The sequence below is a fragment of the Peromyscus maniculatus genome, chromosome 20 (genome assembly GCF_049852395.1).
Source record: "Peromyscus maniculatus bairdii isolate BWxNUB_F1_BW_parent chromosome 20, HU_Pman_BW_mat_3.1, whole genome shotgun sequence".
In the NCBI taxonomy this organism is placed as follows: Eukaryota; Metazoa; Chordata; class Mammalia; order Rodentia; family Cricetidae; genus Peromyscus; species Peromyscus maniculatus.
In genome coordinates, this window is record NC_134871.1 from 30,033,692 (window position 1) to 30,052,368 (window position 18,677).

An 18,677-nucleotide genomic window follows, 5' to 3' on the forward strand; every position below is an offset into this window, starting at 1 on the left:
GACAGGAAAAACCCTTTGGTCATTTATTACCAACTTAGACGTTATTCTAGCCGTTGTGCTCATTCTCATCCTTCTCCTTCCAGTCATCCTCCAGTGACCGACAAGCCTTGTTAGATCTCCTCAACATGATTTCAAAAAGTATAAATTAAAAAACAAAAAGGGGGAGATGGCATGGTCTGCATGGTGACCATTGCTGCTTGACAAAGTTCCAGCATTGCAACATTGCAGACCACATATCTCTAGCACCTTTTTAATTTCATCTTTAATGATTCTTGATATTGATGCCTTTCTTTTTGAGAAATTTTGAGTGTGCTTTGGTAAAGGATAAAACCGTGTAAAATGGTAACCTCTCTAAACAAAATAATTTGTTGGAAAAAATCCATGGAACCAGGAATTAATTTGTTCCCTCCTAGTTACACTAAGAACAGGCATGTTAGCTATTTACTAGATACACCTGATCCCAAGGATGAAATGCCTACAATTCAGATCCAGAGACTGAGGCCAAAAGGGCAAGAGTTCAGTTAATAAATACAGAGAAACAGAAGTGTACATTATAATGGGAAAGGAGTAAGACATCAGGACCTTCCCTTTTGAGAGCATTATGAGCAGAATGTGCCAAAATATAAAGAAATTATAGAATAATTATAGAAATTATAGTTGTGTGCTCCCCCAAAGAAGTCCTTTTCCCAAGGTCAGTCATTTGGATAAGGGTCTCCATTCCCTCGGGGTCTTGAGAAAAGTTCCGGCTTGCTAAAACGGGAGTCATTCTTTTTTTAAAATTTTTTTATTTTCTCAAGACATGGTTTCTCTGTGTAACAGTCCTGGCTATCCTGGAACTCACTCTGTAGACCAGGCTGACCTCTAACTCACAGAGATACAACTACCTCTGCTTCCCGAGTGCTGGGATTAAAGGTGTTCACTACGACTGCCTGGCAAGGGAGACATTCTTATTTCCAGCAAGAGGATATTGTGGCCCTTTCATTTTCATGAGTATTGTATGTCAAGGTCAATGTTAGATTTGTCAACCCTTGATCTCAAGTCACACCCCTAGTCTCCCTTTTAATCCTATGTGCAACTATTGAGTATGAAAGGTATAGTTTTTTTTTCCCAATTAAAAGCTGCTGACAGCTAACCCGTTTCACCCTCAGACCATGTAGGTCTCCTTCCAATCACTTCCTCCGACTCTACACATCTTCTTTGGGATCTGAACCCCCCCCCCCCATCCACCACCCCACCAAAGCAGGTCAGGAACCAAAGTGATCGAGTTAAAGTGTTGCTCAGTTTATGCCACTCTGAGGTTTTAGAGTTTTTCAGTGACTTGGAAATCTTAGGCCTGTTCTTACTGTCCTGAGTGGATTTTTTTTTATTGTTTTGTGATCTAGCCCAGGTTAGCCACTGATTCATGGCAGTTTTCCTTCCAGCTTCTGAGTGCTAGGCCTGTATGCCATGTACTCCTCTGAATAGTTAAATTTAGTGTCAGATCTGAAGAGCTAGGTTTACTTCTTTTAGAGTTAGAAAGGAAAATGGTTCAGGCAATTTGAGCTATATAACAGAGGCTGCAGAGAAACAGGGCATTTGTTTACATCCATTGTGCCATTCATACATTGGTTGGAGGGATTGAAAAACAAAAACTCAACAAGTGTGGAGTAATGGTAACCAAATTTGGCTGCTTGTCAGGATTGCAATAAGAGCTTACTGCTATGAATTTGCTTGTGGGGAAAGGGGACCCCTGAGGATATCCTGTGCAAAACATGCTGGACAGATGCAGTGGGAGCTAGGCATATGCACGACATGCAGGCGTGGTGGCAGCCAGTAATTCACAACCCAAATGTTGCATTCACATGGAAAGTTTATTATAATAGAGAGATGACGAGGTAGAAAGGCAGGAAGAGGGAGAGAGAGAGAGTAAGATGAAGCAAAAGAGAGGGGTGCACACCTCATGGGAGGAACAGTAAAGAAGGGCAGAGTTTTCCTTAAGATGAGGATTTTACATCACGATTCAGGGTGGCCCCAAGGGGCTGTTTTTCAAGGTGGTGGATCAGAATATTAACATTCTTCCATTTTGATTATTATAAAAAGAGTTATGGGAGCAAGTGGAGGAACAAGGGTGCTGAATTCTCAAGGCTACTTCAAGCTGACTAGGGGCAAAGTGGGGAGGGGGAGCTGAGTCCTGCATGGTGGGAGGCAGGAGTAAAGAAGCATAGTTAGCTGTCATTGTTGAAATCTCAGACATGGAGATCTCAGGTGACTGTTCCTTAAGTGGGCTGAGTGGGCAGGTTGCTAGAATAGATAGATATAGCAGAAGTTTTTCTTAGAACCTGAAGGTAATCTGTAAGACAGTTGGAATGGATTTACATCATAGCAAAAGGGTTAAAAATCCATAGAAATTTAAGAACTCTTTGTGGTCAATGTTCCATCAGTTTATCAAAGCTGCATTTATCAATATTAAAACTTTGAGCCACCAGAGTTATATCTGAAACCAGTACCATGATGTTTGTGAATGAAGCACACCTGTCTGTAATTGGAGAGCAAATATATAAATAAAATCTTGGGATTGGGGCTGTTAAACTGATACCGTAGTAATCAAATATCATCAGATCTGAGAAGGATAAATTTAAGAAGTGAGACAGCTTCCCAGCTACCTAAGCAGCAATCCCAAGTTTCTCCATGGTTGTGTGTGTGGTGGGAGCCCCAAAGGCAGCACTTGTTCACCTGATAGGCCTAGAAGATCTGACATTTTTTTCTGTGGAGTAGAAATTTGGGGGGACTGACCCACCTTGGCTTTGCAGTAGGGGGCAATGGGTCCTCCATTGTTCCACTTATTCAAAGTCTGGACAGGATTTCAGCTTTTTGCTGTGTGGCCAGCCTTGCCATAAGCTTCTGGGTGGAAGTTCTTCTGAGGCCATCCATCTTCTTGGAGGAGATAAAGGATGTTGCCAGGAGCTGATATGTCTCTTTATCATAAAAATCTTTTATATTAAATGCCATATTCTCAGATCTCTTCAGGTGTTTTAGGACTGGGGAAACAAAATCTGTTAGATGTATTTATAACTTTGAGAGCATATATATATGACTTAAATCTGAATATACAGGTTTCCCAGTTAGTTAGCAGTGAAGGGGGTGCTTATCTTTGAGTGCAGCCAGATTATAATCCTGAATGGCTTATATAGAAATAATAATAATAATAGTAATAATAATAATAATAATAATAATTTTTTGTTTTGGTTTTTTTGAGGCAGGGTTTCTCTGTAGTTTTGGTGCCTGTCCTCTGTAGATCAAGGTGGCCTCGAACTCAGAGATCCATCTGGCTCTGCCTCCCGAGTGCTGGGATTAAAGGTGTGCATCACTACCCCCAGTAAAATAATTATTTCTTAAGCTGTATCCTGAGAAGGCAAAGAAGAGTGATAGGGAAAGATCCCACGGCTGAATGAGAACAGACAAAAAGGGGCTTGCAAGCGAGGGTGCAACCCAACATTGAGAAGAGGAAAAGGATACTCTTGGTGGACCAGAAATTCCATCCCAAAGGATTTATACAGAAACAATAATCCCTTAAAGTCATACAATATCTCTGGCTCTGCATGAAGAAGGTCAAATGTCTTGTCTTATTGCAGAACCATTTTAATTAATAAATATCAATTGGCATTAGTTAGCCAATTGGTTCTCTATGCCAGGAGGTTTCCTTTGGACCCAGCATTTGAGCCTATTCTGGACAGGGAACATGGGACGATGTATTATTCTCTTCTGGAACTGCTTCAAGCTGGCATTGTGGTGTTGTCAGAGTTCCCAAAAAGGCTGAATGTCTAGTCAAAGGCTAGGCAATGGGGCATTTGTCAGAAGCATGTGGTTGTCTGAACTGGCTGTAGAGTTAGGGAACAGTTACGTTTGGCTGGGTTAGTCCACATCATGTAGACAAGAATCTCTGCTGGCATCCATAGCAGGGAAAGTGATGTAGGTTGTGGTCTACTTCCAGCCTGCTGAAATATATAGGCTAGAGACAGAAGTTAAAATTTATGTATTTGTTTAGAGCCTTTTCGCCCATGTTCTTAGTAATTGAGAAGAGGAGGAGTCCCAAGACCAGGAGAGAGAAAAAATACCATCCTTAGGCATAGACAAGTGAGGAAAAAATAAAAATTTTAGATAAATTAGTATTATCAATCAGTGCCGAAATCCAAATTGTGGAAAAGCAGGTAATGAGTAGCCAAGGAAAATTTAAAACCCTGAGCTTGTGACCCAAAGTGTATCAGAATTGTATTAATGTTAAAATCTGAAATATAAAATCTTAATATAACAATAACACCTGCATGTGGTTCCACTGATGCCCCAGAAGGGAGTACATACCTCTCCATGCCCAGCCCACATGAATAGCTGCAGAGGAACAAATGACATGTTGCAACTGGACTTCCCTTTACTCAGATGGCTGGAGCCTGAGAGAGGCAGCTAGGGGATGCCAGGCCAAGGCTGGAGGGCATTTCCTTGGCCCATAAAATAATGGTGAAAAATGCGTGAGGGGAGATGATTCCCTAACTTCCCTCCATACGGACGGCACAAGCGCCGGTTGCTCTGCCCATGCTACCTTTAGTAAAGATGGCAGGGAGGCCATATGACCTGCCTGTTTTGACCTTAGCCAAGATGGTGGCTAGACCACATCTATTTAAGATGATCACCTGGTTGCCCACATTCGAGATGCTGCTTTGATCACGTGATTGTCCTTATTTAAGATGGTGCCGCCTGATCATTGATCGCCCCTATCAAATATAGCGACTGACCACATGGTCTTTTTTTGGGGGGGGGGGTCAAGACAAATTGAACAGATAAGGAACTGGTAAAGTGAAGCATTTAAAAGTTAGTCAGAAACAAGGTAACGTGGCCATCTCTCAAGCTCTGGTAGCAGCGGCAGTAGAAGAAAGGTGGGCTGCTGGAGGCAGGAGGGGCTTGGCTCTGAGCAGTGTCATAGCAACCAGTAGAGCTTGGTAAGGGCCCTTCACCAAAGTCCTGTGGGTGGAACAGGAATCAAGTGACAGAGAGAAGATTTAAGAGAGAATTACAGACAAGGAGAGGAAGTAGAGGCAAGGGGTGTACATGAAATATAAAGGAACCTGGCAGCAGATAATGATGCAATTGCTCATCAGAGGTTAGAGGAGCATGGGGGGGGGTGGCTGGGAGGGGGTAGGTGCATTTTTCCATAATGAGGTACAAGGCCCAGCAGACTGACTTCCAGCACCCTAGAGGGTCAGCGAGGGCCAATGATAATGGATAGCTAATGGACCGTCATTATAGAGGCTATGGGCTGTGGAATTCAGAGGGCATAGGCCACCTCCATATGCCATCGCATAGGGGTGGGGGCTGAGGGGCTTAGAGCCCAAAAGACATACAGTACCAGTAAGTGAAAGGAGACGAATCCTTAGTTGTGGGTAAATGGCCAGAAAGGAAGAGAGGAATCTTACCAATGTGGTAGGGTGAAGGTCCTCCAGCTAGAAAAATGGCAGGCCAGAAAGGAAGAGAGGAATCTTACCAATGCGGTAGGGTGAAGAGTCCCCTGAGGTCCTCCAGCTAGAAAAATGGCAGGTAGTATAGGATCCCAGAGCTCCACAGACTACTGTTGCACAGTTGAAAGCAATAGGATTGCCTGGTGATGTTGGACATCAGTGTTATGAATTATGCACATGTAGGAACCCCCCAGCTGTTCGAACTAGGGTATCCCACTTGTGCAGGAAACCATGCTGGCATGCTGGGCAGGTGCAGCAGTGAGCTGGTGGGTGACCCACTTCATGCAGGCATGGCGGTGGGGCGGCAGGTGTATCTTCACAACCCAGACACTACATCCGCATGCAGTAATGGTTTGTTATAATAGAGAGATGAAGAAAAGATTGGGGAGAGGGAGAGAAGGAGGGAGGGAGAGAGAGGAATCGAGGGGTGCAGACTTTGTAGGAGTGGAGAGAGAGAGAAGGGGTAGAGTTTTTCCTTAACATGAGCCTTTTACATCAGGCGGTGCCAGAGGGTGAGATTTCAAGAGGGCAGATCAGAATATTAACACTTACTATACAGATTACTCAACATTTGAGTTATACTCTTAAATCAGAGCTGTTATGAGATGGATCCTAGAGAATGGAATTTTTTTTTTTTTTTTTCCCTTCTCGAGACAGGGTTTCTCTGTGTAGTCTTGGCTGTTGTAGAACTCACTCTGTAGAACAGTCTGGCCTTGACTCACAGAGATTCCCCTGGCTCTGCCTCCCTGAGTGCTGGGATTAAAGATGTGTTCCACCACTGGCTTTTCCTGGCTTTCTTTAAAGGATTTATTAATTTTTTCTTTAAGGACATTTATCATCTTCATATTGTTGGTATAAGGTCTTTTTTTTTTTTTTTTTTTTTTTTTTTTTTTGTGCTACAGCTATTTTTGAAATATTCAGAGCCTGCTGTGGTAGGATAGCTGGGTTCTGGTAGAGACATATTGCCCTGGTTGTTATTGATTATATTCTTATGCTGGCATCTGGATCTGTGATGATTATAGGTCTAGGTGTTGATTTCTGGATTTGTCTTAGTTGGTTGGGTGTTATGTTCTTTGTTTTTTGTTTCCTCTCTGGATTTTATGAAAGTGTTTTGGCTGTGTGTGGCCCATTTACTGGTCTGCTCAGCTGTGTGTTCACAGGGAAAGCCTGCTGGTGTTGGTGACTGGGATGCAGCAACCCGTGTGTGGAGGGATGTTTTGAGATGAAGATTTGTGAGATCCACAGGAGATGTGGGCAGTGGGGAAGGTAGGCTTTGGCTGGTCATTTGTTGGGCCACTAGGGACAAGCCTGAGGGAATTGGATCTGGAAGAACAGAACACACTTCTGCCATTTTTGCTCTTCCTGTAACATTTTCCACAATGATCCCTGAGTCTTAGTAGGTGATTGGTTGCTTTAAGACCATTCCCCAGTCCCTTATTCTCTGCACCTTGGCCAGTTATGTATCACTTTAATCACAATCAACTTCAATTAGAAACATCAAAGATGAGGGATAGGAGATCCATTAATCTATGGATAGAATGGTAAGTTATTTGAAGTCAGTTTAAATCTATGTCCAGTTAGCAGCATAATAGTTAAATACTTTGCTAAGGCCCATGACTTACTAGTATGATAATGGTTCCAAGTGTGTGTTTCATCCTGTGGCGAGGGACTTAGATACAGTTAGGAAGTGGTTGTTTACTCTCATGATATTTGTGCTGCTGTTGTAAATATCAGTGGGCAGGTCTTGCCAGATCAGTCCTTACTGTAGCTTGAAGTGTTTTTACTGAGGTCTTTGACCCACTTGGACTTGAGTTTTGTGCATGGTTATAGATATGGATCTATTGGCGGTCTTCTACATGTTGATGTCCAGTTATGCTAGCACCATTTGTTGAAAGATGCTTTCTTTTTTCCATTGTACAGTATTGGCTTCTTTGTCAAAAATCAGGTGTTCATAGGTGTGTGGGTTAATGTCAGGGTCTTCAATTCGATTCCATTGGTCCATATGTCAGTTTTTATGCCATTACCAAGCTGTTTTTATTACTATAGCTCAATAGTAGAGCTTGATGTCAGGGATGGTGATGCCTCCAGAGGAGGCTTTATTGTACAGGATTCTTTCAGCTATCTTGGGTTTTTTGTTTTTCCATATGAAGTTGAGTATTGTTCTTTCCAAGTCTGTGAAGAATTGTGTTGGGATTTTAATGGTGATTGCATTGAATCTGTAGATTGCTTTTGGTAAGATTGCCATTTTTACTATGTTAATCCTTCCTATCCATGAGCATGGGAAATCTTTACATTTTTTGAGATACTCTTCAATTTCTTCCTTCAGAGACTTAAAGTTCTTGTCATACAGGTATTTCACTTGCTTAGTTAGAGTTACCCCAAGGTATTTTATTATTATTTGTGGCTTTTGTAAAGGGTGATGTTTCTCTGATTTCTTTCTCAGCCCATTTATCATTTGTATATAGGAGGGCTACTGTTTTTTGAGTTAATCTTGTATCCTGCCACATTACTGAAGGAGTTTATCAGCTGTAGGAGTTCCCTGGTAGAATTTTTGGGGTCATTTATGTCTACTATCATAGCGAAAGTTTGACTTCTTTCCTTCCAATTTGTATCCCGTTGATCTCCTTTTGTTGTCTTACTGCTCTAGCTAAGACTTTGAGTACTATATTGAATAAACATGGGGGAGTGGACAGCCGTGCCTTGTTCCTGATTTTAGTGGAATCGCTTTGAGTTTCTCTCCATTTAATTTAATGTTGGCTGTTGGCTTGCTATAAATTGCCTTTATTATGTTTAGGTATGTTCCCTGTATTCCTGATCTCTCCAAAACCTTTATCATGAAGAGGTGTTGGATTTTGTCAAAGGTGTTTTCAGAATCTAATGAAATGATTATGTGTTTTTTTTTCTTTCAGTTTGTTTATATGTTGTATTACATTGACAGACTTTCATGTGTTGAACCATCCTTGCATCTCTGGGATAAAGCCTACTTGATCATGGTGAATAGTTTTTCGATGTGTTCTTGGAGTCAGTTTGCCAATATTTTTTTATTGAGTATTATTATTACATCTATGTTCATGAGGGAGATCGGTCTATAATTCTTTTTTCTTTGCATCTTTGTGTGGCTTGGTAATCAGAGTAACTGTAACCTCATAAAAGGAGTTTGGTAACATTCCTTCTGTTTCTATTATGTGGAACAGTTTGAAGATTATTGGTATTAACTCTTCTTTTAAAATGTGGTAGAATTCTGCATTGAAACCATCTGGCCCTGGGCTCTTTTTGGTTGGGAGACTTTTAATGACTGTTTCTATTTCTTTAGGGGTTATTGGTCTATTTAAATTATTTGGTCTTCATTTTACTTTGTTATGTGGTACTTATCTAGAAAATTGTCCATTTCTTTTAGATTTTCCAATTTTGTGGAGTACAGGTGTTTGAAGTATGACCTGATGATTCTCTGAATTTCCTTGTTGTCTTATGTCTCCCTTTTCATTTCTCATTTTTTAAATTTGGATGTTCTATTTCTGCCTTTTGGTTAGTCTGGATAAGGGCTTGACTATCTTGTTGATTTTCCCAAAGAACCAACTCTTGGTTTCATTGATTTTTTTCTGTTGTTCTCTTTGTTTCTATTTTATTGATTTCAGGTCTCAATTTGGTGATTTCCTGGCATCTATTCTTCCTGGGCGACTTTGCTTCTTTTGTTCTAGAGCTTTTAGGTGTGCTGTTAAGTCACTAGTGTAAGATTTCTTCCACTTCTTTATCTGGGCATTTAATACTATGAATTTTCCTCTTAGCACTGCTTTCATAGTGTCCCATAATTTTGGGTATGTAGTACATTCATTTTCATTGAATTCTAGGAAGTCTTTAATTTCTTTGTTTATTTCTTCCTTGATTCAGTTGAGCATTATTCAGTTTCCATGAGATTGTAGGCTTTCTGTAATTTTTGTTGTTGTTGAAATCTAACTTTAAGCCATAGTGGTCCAATAGAATACAGGAGGTTATTCCAAGTTTTTTGTATTTGTTGAGATTTGCTTTGTGACTGAGTATGTGGTTAATTTTAGAGAAGGTTCCATGGGGTGCTGAGAAGAAGGTATATTCTTTTGTGTTAGGGTGGAATATTCTGTAGATATCTATTAAGTCCATTTGAGTCATAATGTCTGTTAGTTCCCTTATTTCTCTGTTAAGTTTCTGTCTGGCAGACCTGTCCATTGGTGAGAGTGCAGTGCTAAAGTCGCCCACTACTAGTGTATGGAGTTTGATGTGTATTTTAAGCTTTAGTAATGTTTCTTTTACAAATGTAGGTGCCCTTGTATTTGGGGCATAAATATTCAGAATTGAGACTTCATCTTGTTGATTTTCCCTGTGATAAATATGTAATGTCCTTCCCAATCTCTTTCGATTGGCTTTAGTTTGAAGACTGTTTTATTAGATATTAGGATAGCTACACCAGCTTGCTTCTTAAGTCCATTTGATTGAAAGCCTTTTCCCAGCTTTTTACTCCGAGGTAGTGTCTGTCTTTGAAGTTGAACTGTGTTTCTTGTATGTAGCAGAAAGATGGGTCTTGCTTTTGTGTCCATTCTATTAGCCTGTGTCTTTTCATAGGTATACTAAGTTCATTGATATTAAGGGGTATTAATGACCAGTGATTGTTCTTTCCTGTTATCTTTTGGTGGTAGTGTGTGTTTATCTTCTTTGGGATTTACTGCTGTGTGTTTATCTCTTGCCTGTGTTTTCATGGGTGTATCTGACTTCCTTAGGTTGGATTTTTTCTTCTAGTGTTTTCTGTAGGGCTGGATTTGTGGATAGATATCCTTATATGGTTTTGTCTTGGAATGTCTTCTTCATTATGTCTATGGTGATTGAAAGTTTCACTGGGCATATTAGTCTAGGCTGGCATCCATGGTCTCTTACTGTCTGCATTACATCTGTCTAGGACCTTCTGGCTTTCAAAGTCTCCATTGAGAAGTCAGGTGTTATTCTGCTGGGTCTGTTGTTATAAGTCACTTGGCTTTTTCCTTTGCTGTTCTTAATATTCTTTCTTTTTTTTTTTATTGTTAAGCTGCAACATACACGGTTTAATACAACAACAACAACAACAACAACAAACATGTAATAATCAAGTGAAAATAAACTGAACAATAAACACTCAAAACGAAATCTTTTCCATTGAAAACATGTTAGGACGAACTGGGGCTTCGTTCCCATCTCACCACGATTTTCTTATGACTCAGGAGCCTACATACCCTGTGTTTTCTGTAGCCATGCAGGTGTGAGTGGAAGTCTGAATGATTAAATAAATGCAAAGTCCATCGTTGACTGTAGAGAATCATCTCCCTGAGGCAGCCAAACAAGGTTGAGAGAACAAAACCATTTAAGGGTTTGGGTTCATCTTAGAATCCGTGAACCTTCAGCTGTTCTTCCTTGATGATGCCAACCTCCAAAAGAAACTGGCAAATGTTCTTTCTTTGGTCACCTTGAAGCTGAATAACCTCTCCATACTCGGGATGTTCAATCACAGTACCATTACAGGCAAATTTCTTTTTGAAGACTTTCACAAGTTTCTTTTTGTCATAATCGTCCGCAAGTTGGGAAAGTTTTCTTCCATGATTTTGTTGAATATGTTTTCGGTGAGTTTGAGTTGGTATTTTTCTCCTTCTTTTATCCCTATTCTAAGTTTTGGCCTTTAAGTGGTGTCCCAAATTTCCTGGACATTTTGTATTATGACTTTTTTGGCTTTAGTGTTTTCTTTGACTGACAAATCTATTCCTCTATTGTATCCTTTACACTAGGGATTCTCTCTTCTATCTCTTGTATTCTGTTGGTTATACTTGCATCTTTGTTTCCTGTTCATTTACTCAGATTTTCTATTTCCAGCATTGCCTCTTCTTCAATGTTTCTATTTCAATTTTCAGATGTTGAACTGTTCCCTTCACATGTTTAATTGCCTTTTCATGGTTTTCTTGACTTTCCTTAAGGGATTTATTGATTTCTTCTTCTTCTTCTTCTTCTTCTTCTTCTTCTTCTTCTTCTTCTTCTTCTTCTTCTTCTTCTTCTTCTTCTTCTTCCTCCTCCTCCTCCTCCTCCTCCATCCTCCTCCATCCTCCTCCTCCTCCTCTTCTTCTTCTTTTTTTTGTTTGTTTGTCTGTTCCTCAATTTTTTAAGGGGAATTTTCCAGAGCCAAAGCTGGGAGGGTAGACAGACCCTGAGTTCTGCAAGATGTCAGGTAAAGGAGAAACAGCATACTAACATAGAAGGAGAGGGGAAATATGAGACCCCATCTATGAACAAAAGACTACAGGAAACTAACGATGATTGAGAGGGGAGAATAATTCTTTCCCAGGGATGAGCCTGTTGGTTGATTATGCAAAACCAAGTAGTCTGCCATGAAATCATACAAAGCACCAACTGGACTCAACAGGTTATATTTAAATATTTATGTGCATACTTAATAAATATATATCAATAATAATAACAAAAGAGGTAATGAATTTAAGATGGAGTCTGTGAGGGGCATGAGGTGATTGGAGAAAGAAAGGAAGGGGAAGGGAGTTGATATGTATTCATATTTTAAAACTAATCATGAGACACGGAGCTAAATAGAGAATTCTTAGAATATAAAACACAACTGGCTGACAAATACATAAAAATGTTCAACAGAAATCAGCCCCAGTTGCTAGCCAGCAGGGAAAACTCCTGAGGCCAGGCTCCCCCACAAAAACCCACCATCAGATCCTGCAACAAGACCCCATGCCCTACACCAATACCCATCTGCCTGCAACCCCTATCCACCAACTCTCATTGGACCAAGAAGTTAAGTGACTACTATTTAACTCAATGTGTTGATAGCACAACAAATGATAGTATAACTGTTTCAACAACTTCCTTTTCTCTTTTGGACCCCAGTAAAATAAGAAAAATAATTGATCTTCCTAAAATTTTAATGTAATCCTTGGAAATTTTCTACTTTTGAAAAAACCTTAAAAATTTACTGGGTCGCTAGTAGCTAGAATATTTACTTTAATAGGCATTGTTTCAGCTTCTATAGTTAGGGTCTTAGCAGTAAAACAAAATGCAAACAGCTTAATTTACAAAGTAATTGAAATGTTTATAAAATAGAAAGTTTAAGAAAAGATACTGGTTTCATAGAATGATAGGATGAAGGTAAACAACATAGTAGTGTAAACTGTATAAATTTCTCTCACTTCCAGTTTTCTTCAAATATTAATAAATATAAAGAATATTGCTGGAAGTTCCCTTTTGTTTAGAAAACCTTTATACTTTGAATAATGAGTTTTAGTATACATTATAAATTAAAGTATACATAGAGAGTTCCAGGCCAACTGGAGCTCTCTAATGAGATCCTGTCACAAACAACAAAACAAAATTATATTTAACTCTGTGTGTGTGTGTGTGTGTGTGTGTGTGTGTGTGTGTGTGTGTGTGTGAGAGAGAGAGAGAGAGAGAGAGAGAGAGAGAGAGAAATTATATACTACAGGGGAGAGAGAATATATAGCAAGGCTTTCCTCAAATTGACAGTGGTCTTAGAGAGAGAGAGAGAGAGAGAGAGAGAGAGAGAGAGAGAGAGAGAGAGAGAAATTATATACTACAGGGGAGAGAGAATATATAGCAAGGCTTTCCTCAAATTGACAGTGGTCTTATTGCCTCTGTCTCCAGTGTGTTGCTGCTATTACAGGCTTGCACACCCATTTCTGGCTCAAGTGTGCCCTTCTATTTAGTGAGACTTGAGAATGGTCAGACAAAAATAGCAGTTCTGTGCAAAGATGAAAGAGTCAGAGACACTGCTGTATTGTAACAAACCAGTTGTTTATAGGGACCTCTGCTGTTGTTAAACTGGGATTGTTGAGTTCATTTTAAGAAAGGGATTTTAGGGTTAGGGATTTAGCTTAGTGGTAGAGCGCTTGCCTAGCAAGTGCAAGGCCCTGGGTTTGGTCCTCAGCTCTGAAAAAAAAAAAGAAAAGAAAAGGCGTGCACCCCCACCGCCGGCGGCCAACTTTAACATCAAAACATCTTTAAACCCAAAACAAGTTATCATTTTGCTGGCTTGGCCAAATATCGAGTTGTGTACATCCTGTCTTTACAAAACTAAAAGGTAATTGACATAGGCACACATTTTCAAGAACAACAATATCATTCAAAACATATTTACAGAAATAGGGGTGATCTGCCTCCGATCTTGTCAGCTCTGAATCAGAACAGCTCCCAGGCTCTTTCAGACAGCTGGCTTCCCCAGACAAGAAACCTGAGAAGCATCATCTCCCAAAGAATTTTAGGGGAAAATATTGGAGAAAAATTGGGTTTCCAGGAATGATCACATCTGTTCCGTGCAAGATTGACAAAATGACACTAAATCCACCAAGAGAATCATCATAAGAGAGAAGAGAGAAGAGAGAATGCAGGCTGCGTGGTCCCAGCAGGTATCCTGTAGTATCCTGAAGTCCACTGGTCCTTGCCGAGTAAGACTGTCCCTGTGGGCTTTTACCTCATCTGGACCTGTTGGACAAGCACTCATATACTGGTCCAAAACTAGACCGCAGGGCTCCCAACAGAGAATCATTGGTCTGAGGGCATATAATCAACCCAATATGGCAGGAATTTAACAAAGTTGGTCATATTACTCCCACAGTCAAGAAGCAAGGGTAGATGAATGCTAACACCTAGCTGCTTTCTCCTTTTTTCCTTTTTATTTATCCTTGGATCTTAGGCCATAGATGGTACCACCCAATTTCAGAGCTGGTCTCAGTTCAACTTCTCTGGAAATGTCCTTACAGATACGGGATTTTTTTAAGATCAGAATTTCTATATTTTTACACTTATGTGTTTGTATGTAGGTATGAATGTATGAGCATGAACAGTAGTCAGTTCTTTCCTTCTACCATATGGGTTCTGGAGACTGAACTCAGATTGTCAAACTTGGTGGCAAGAACCTTTACCTACTAAACTGTCTCACTGGCTCATGCTGTGTTTTCCACCAATACATATATAACCAAAATTTAAACAAATTAGGACAAATAAGTGAAAACACTTATATTTTAACACATATGAATTTTATTAAGTGTTCCATGTACAATCATCTGGTGTGTTTAAAGAGTGAGCAGTCATATAAAAGGAAATATGGTCAGAAGTGACTGAAGTAATAAAATACCCAAACTAAATAACAGCATATGTTAGATTTCATTGCATCAATACATAGCTTAGCAGTAAATTCCATAAACCTGCAAGATGTTGTTATCCAGAAAGATTTGGTGAGGGTACAAAATGGATAAATCTTCTCCAGTGCACTGTACCTTCAAGTTGCACAAGCAAAAACATTTTAGGAAGGCTCTAATTCATTAGAGAAGTGTTGAGAACTTTAAGAATAAGTTTCAAAATATAATATAATTGAGGATCAAAGTTTTCTGAAAATTTAGTAAGTAATAAATTAGCTAATATTTTAGCACAACTTTTAAGATATTGTTTTTTCAAAGTCTCACTCAAATCCTGCCATCTATTTCCCAAGTGATGGGATTTTTATTACAAGTGTACATTACGATGTTGAGACTATCTGGCTTTAAGATCTCTTAGGATTATTTTGAAAAGGACAGTATGTTTTTTTTTTTTGGGGGGGGGTGGGGGTGGGTCAAAGGAATGCAAATGCACCTGTGCATTTTGATTGTTTTATGAACTTTAAATGTAATAGAAAACATCCCTATTCTTCCATCTGGTCTCTGTGGATCCCCACAGCAGATATTCCTCTTCATGCAGTGCCCACAGCAGTCCCAGCTCTTACCTCCACCAAAGAACCTCACACAATACAGCAGCAGTGACTCATTTGTATTTGTAAATTAGCGTATGAGCTGAAAACTCTTTGCTGCTTACTACCTAGTTGGTTTTTCTGTTGTTTTGCTTTTTGGTGTTTTTGAAAGTCTGTGTGGCCCTGGCTGTCCTGACTCCTGAGTGCTAAGATTAGACATGCACACTAGCCTAGCTCTGTACCTAGTTTTTTTTTTTTTTTTTTTTTTTACACCGAGACAGGGTTTCTCTGTGTAGCTTTGCGCCTGTCCTGGAACTCACTTGGTAGCCCAGTCTGGCCTTGAACTCAGAGATCTGCCTGCCTCTGCCTCCCGAGTGCTGGGATTAAAGGCGTGCACCACCACCGCCCAGCTCATGTACCTAGTTCTTTCTTTTTTTTTTTTTTTTGTGATATATATTTTTTATTTTACAATACCATTCAGTTCTACATATCAGCCATGGGTTCCCCTATTCTCCCCCCTCCCACGCCCTCCCCTTACCCCCAGCCCACCCTCCATTCCCATCTCCTCCAGGACAAGTCCTCCCCCGAGGACTGTGATCGACTTGATGTACCTAGTTCTTAAAGGAACATTTAAAAGGAAGTATAATTTGTCTTTGTGTTTTTCCCTATTGTCCTAATACCTGCTTTTTTTTTTCCGGGGGGGAGGGGTGTTGTTTTTTAATTTTCTAATCCACATATTGATCAGCAAAGGAGCATGTGCACCTGTACATACAGAGAAGTTATATGAGCCCAGATTGGGATGGCAGGATGCAAAATAAATCTAAGCAGAGAGCCGTGTTGGGAAAGACTGTCTCATGTCCTGGGAAAGATTTCCTCCTTTCCTAAGTCACTTTGGACCTATCTGTCCAGTGATGGTTGCCTCTTCCTTCATCTCAACCTGCAGTTTAGGCCTTGCTATGACTTCCCAGTGTCTCACTAGCCCACAAAGTCTAAAGCAGACTATTCGGCTTGTATAAAATGATATATTCTTAGTAACCTGGCTGATTATCTAGCCAATGAAGAGATGATTAAAGCAGCCTTTCTCATCTTCAAGCAATTAAGCAGCAACTAAAACACCTTAGAAGTGTGGAAAAAATTGTGTCAGAAAGTGATTACAGCCGGGCGGTGGTGGCGCACGCCTTTAATCCTAGCACTCGGGAGGCAGAGGCTGGTGGATCTCTGTGAGTTCGAGGCCAGCCTGGACTACCAAGTGAGTCCCAGGAAAGGTGCAAAGCTACACAGAGAAATCCTGTCTTGAAAAATCGGAAAAAAGAAAAAAAAAAAAGGCGTGCACCACCACCGCCCGGCAAGGAGGTGCTTTTCTAAAGGAAGTTCCTCCTCGTTTAGGATGTGATTTGAGGGTCTATAGCCTCACCCCATTTTCTGTTCTTTGTGTCTTCTTTCTTGTGGTTGAAATTGATCAACCAGCTCCTCATGCTGTCATGTATTCACTACCAAGTTGACTCTATCCTTAAATAACATAGGCTAGAAGAAAATGCTTTTCATCTGTAAGCCATTTTTGTTGCCCATTTTTATCTATTTATTTTGTTGTTTTGTTTTAGAAGACAAGGTTTCTCTGTATAGCACTGGGTGTTCTTAAAATAGTTTTTGAGACCAGGCTGGTTTCAAAATCAGAGATCTGCCTCACTCTGCCTTTTAGGCACTGACATTTCAGGTGTGGGCTAACATGCCCAGGTTTCTAAGTTTTATATTATTGGCTGGTAAACCTGGAATGTAGGTTTTTGTACATGTAAAACATACTCTGTTGTGCTGAACTTCACATGTCTTGAATTAAAAACTATGGCAGAGGCTATCTCCTTGGCTGGCTTATATTCATGACACTAATACTGTTTTAGGTTCTTGAGTCATTGGAATGCAGGGGTGTGACATTCTTACTACCTTTTGTATATGTTTTGAAATTTTTGAACAAATATGAATATTTTGCCCGTCTATATGGATATGTACCACATGTGTGCCTGGTGAACCCAGTAGTCAGAACATCATCCCAGAAAACCTGAACTTGGTGTTATTGATAGTTGTGAGACCTCATATAAGTATTGGAAATTGAACACATCTCTACAAGACCAGAAAGTGCTGTTCACTGCTGCACCAACTATCCTACCCTATTTTTTCTTTTTTTCATGATCTCCCTTTACAATGCTTATGTTTTCATCTATCCATCTCTAATGAATTTAAACATGCATTCCCTTTTAGTAAAATTTTATTAATCTTACAATTCAAACTATGACATTCCAATTTTCGGAAAATGAATTCAGAACCATAATGAATGCATGTCTCTTTGTAGGAACTTCAATGAGATCCTCTCTTTTGTTTGTTGATTTAGGTCTTTTGAAGGGGTAGGGCATGGTCCAAATATGTACCTTCTTGGAATTTATTTCATAGAGCAGACCGTCCTCTAACTCAATGAGATTCACCTTCTTGTGTGGTGGTATTAAAGACATGGGACAATATACCATGTTCTCCCCCCCCCTTTTTTTGTAGTTATTAATTGTTCCTTCAATTTCTCCAATGTGTACTTAGTATTGTTGATTTGTTGCTTGTCTCTTTATATCTGTTAATAGTCATTTTTCCTAGAAGAATAAATCCTATTCAAAGAGCTAAGAAATGACACATGTGAACCTCCTTTTGAGTTTCCTTCTAAAATGACTTGGTGATTATATTAGAATTTCTCCATCAAGGAATGAGTCTGTGAAACACCAGAATTATATGAATATATTATATTGTCAAAGATGTATATATTCACATTGTGATCAATATCATGCTTTCTGTTGCACACATATATGGGATATTTCAGAATTCATTGACCTATGATGACGTGCATATCAACTTCACTTGCGAAGAGTGGGCTTTGCTGGATGCTTCCCAGAAGAGACTCTACAAAGATGTGATGCTGGAAACCTACAGTAACCTTACTGCTATAGGTAAGACTGAATTTCCCTTCAACATTTAAAATAAGGAGACAACTGTTTTTTCGTTATTGATGCTCCTCTTTAATTTTGATTGAAAATGCTGCAGAATGTGGTGAATAAATAAGGCATGGTTTTTAGGGTCAATGAATATAGTAACTTAAATTTTGCATAATTTCCAGTAATACATTGTGCATTTTCTGATACTATATTATAGGCTACAAATGGGAAGACCATAATATCGAAGAACATTGTCAAAGATTTCGAAGACGTGGAAGGTAATTTTCATGTGCAAGCTAATACTCACAAGAACTTTAATGTGCCTTGGAAGTTTTAAGGAAAAGCAACAGTGAAAATAAGCACAGCTTTAAGTGTGTTGATGACTATTAAATTCTTACAACATGATGTATCTCAATGTCAGGTAGCTGATCTCTCTGTTCGAAAAGCATTTTTCTAAGAAAGAAGATAAGGAAACAATGCTTT

The 18,677-nt window shown here is 39.6% G+C and overlaps 1 protein-coding gene and 1 long non-coding RNA gene across 2 annotated transcripts in view; one reads left to right on the top strand and one right to left on the bottom strand.

Annotated features, from left to right (window-relative positions):
- Positions 1 to 18,677, top strand: part of LOC102904544 (uncharacterized) — a 43,016-nt gene that overhangs the window by 20,017 nt on the left and 4,322 nt on the right. Inside the window, exons 2-3 of the mRNA XM_015996394.3 lie at positions 18,083 to 18,209; positions 18,412 to 18,472. Of these exons, the coding sequence (XP_015851880.2) occupies positions 18,083 to 18,209; positions 18,412 to 18,472 (188 nt within the window). The remainder of the gene's footprint in view (positions 1 to 18,082; positions 18,210 to 18,411; positions 18,473 to 18,677) is intronic.
- On the bottom strand, positions 15,102 to 16,503 carry LOC143269747 (uncharacterized). Its single transcript, XR_013046401.1, has 2 exons — positions 15,840 to 16,503; positions 15,102 to 15,647 (listed from the first exon to the last, which is right to left on the bottom strand). It is a non-coding gene; the product is annotated as an uncharacterized LOC143269747 (long non-coding RNA).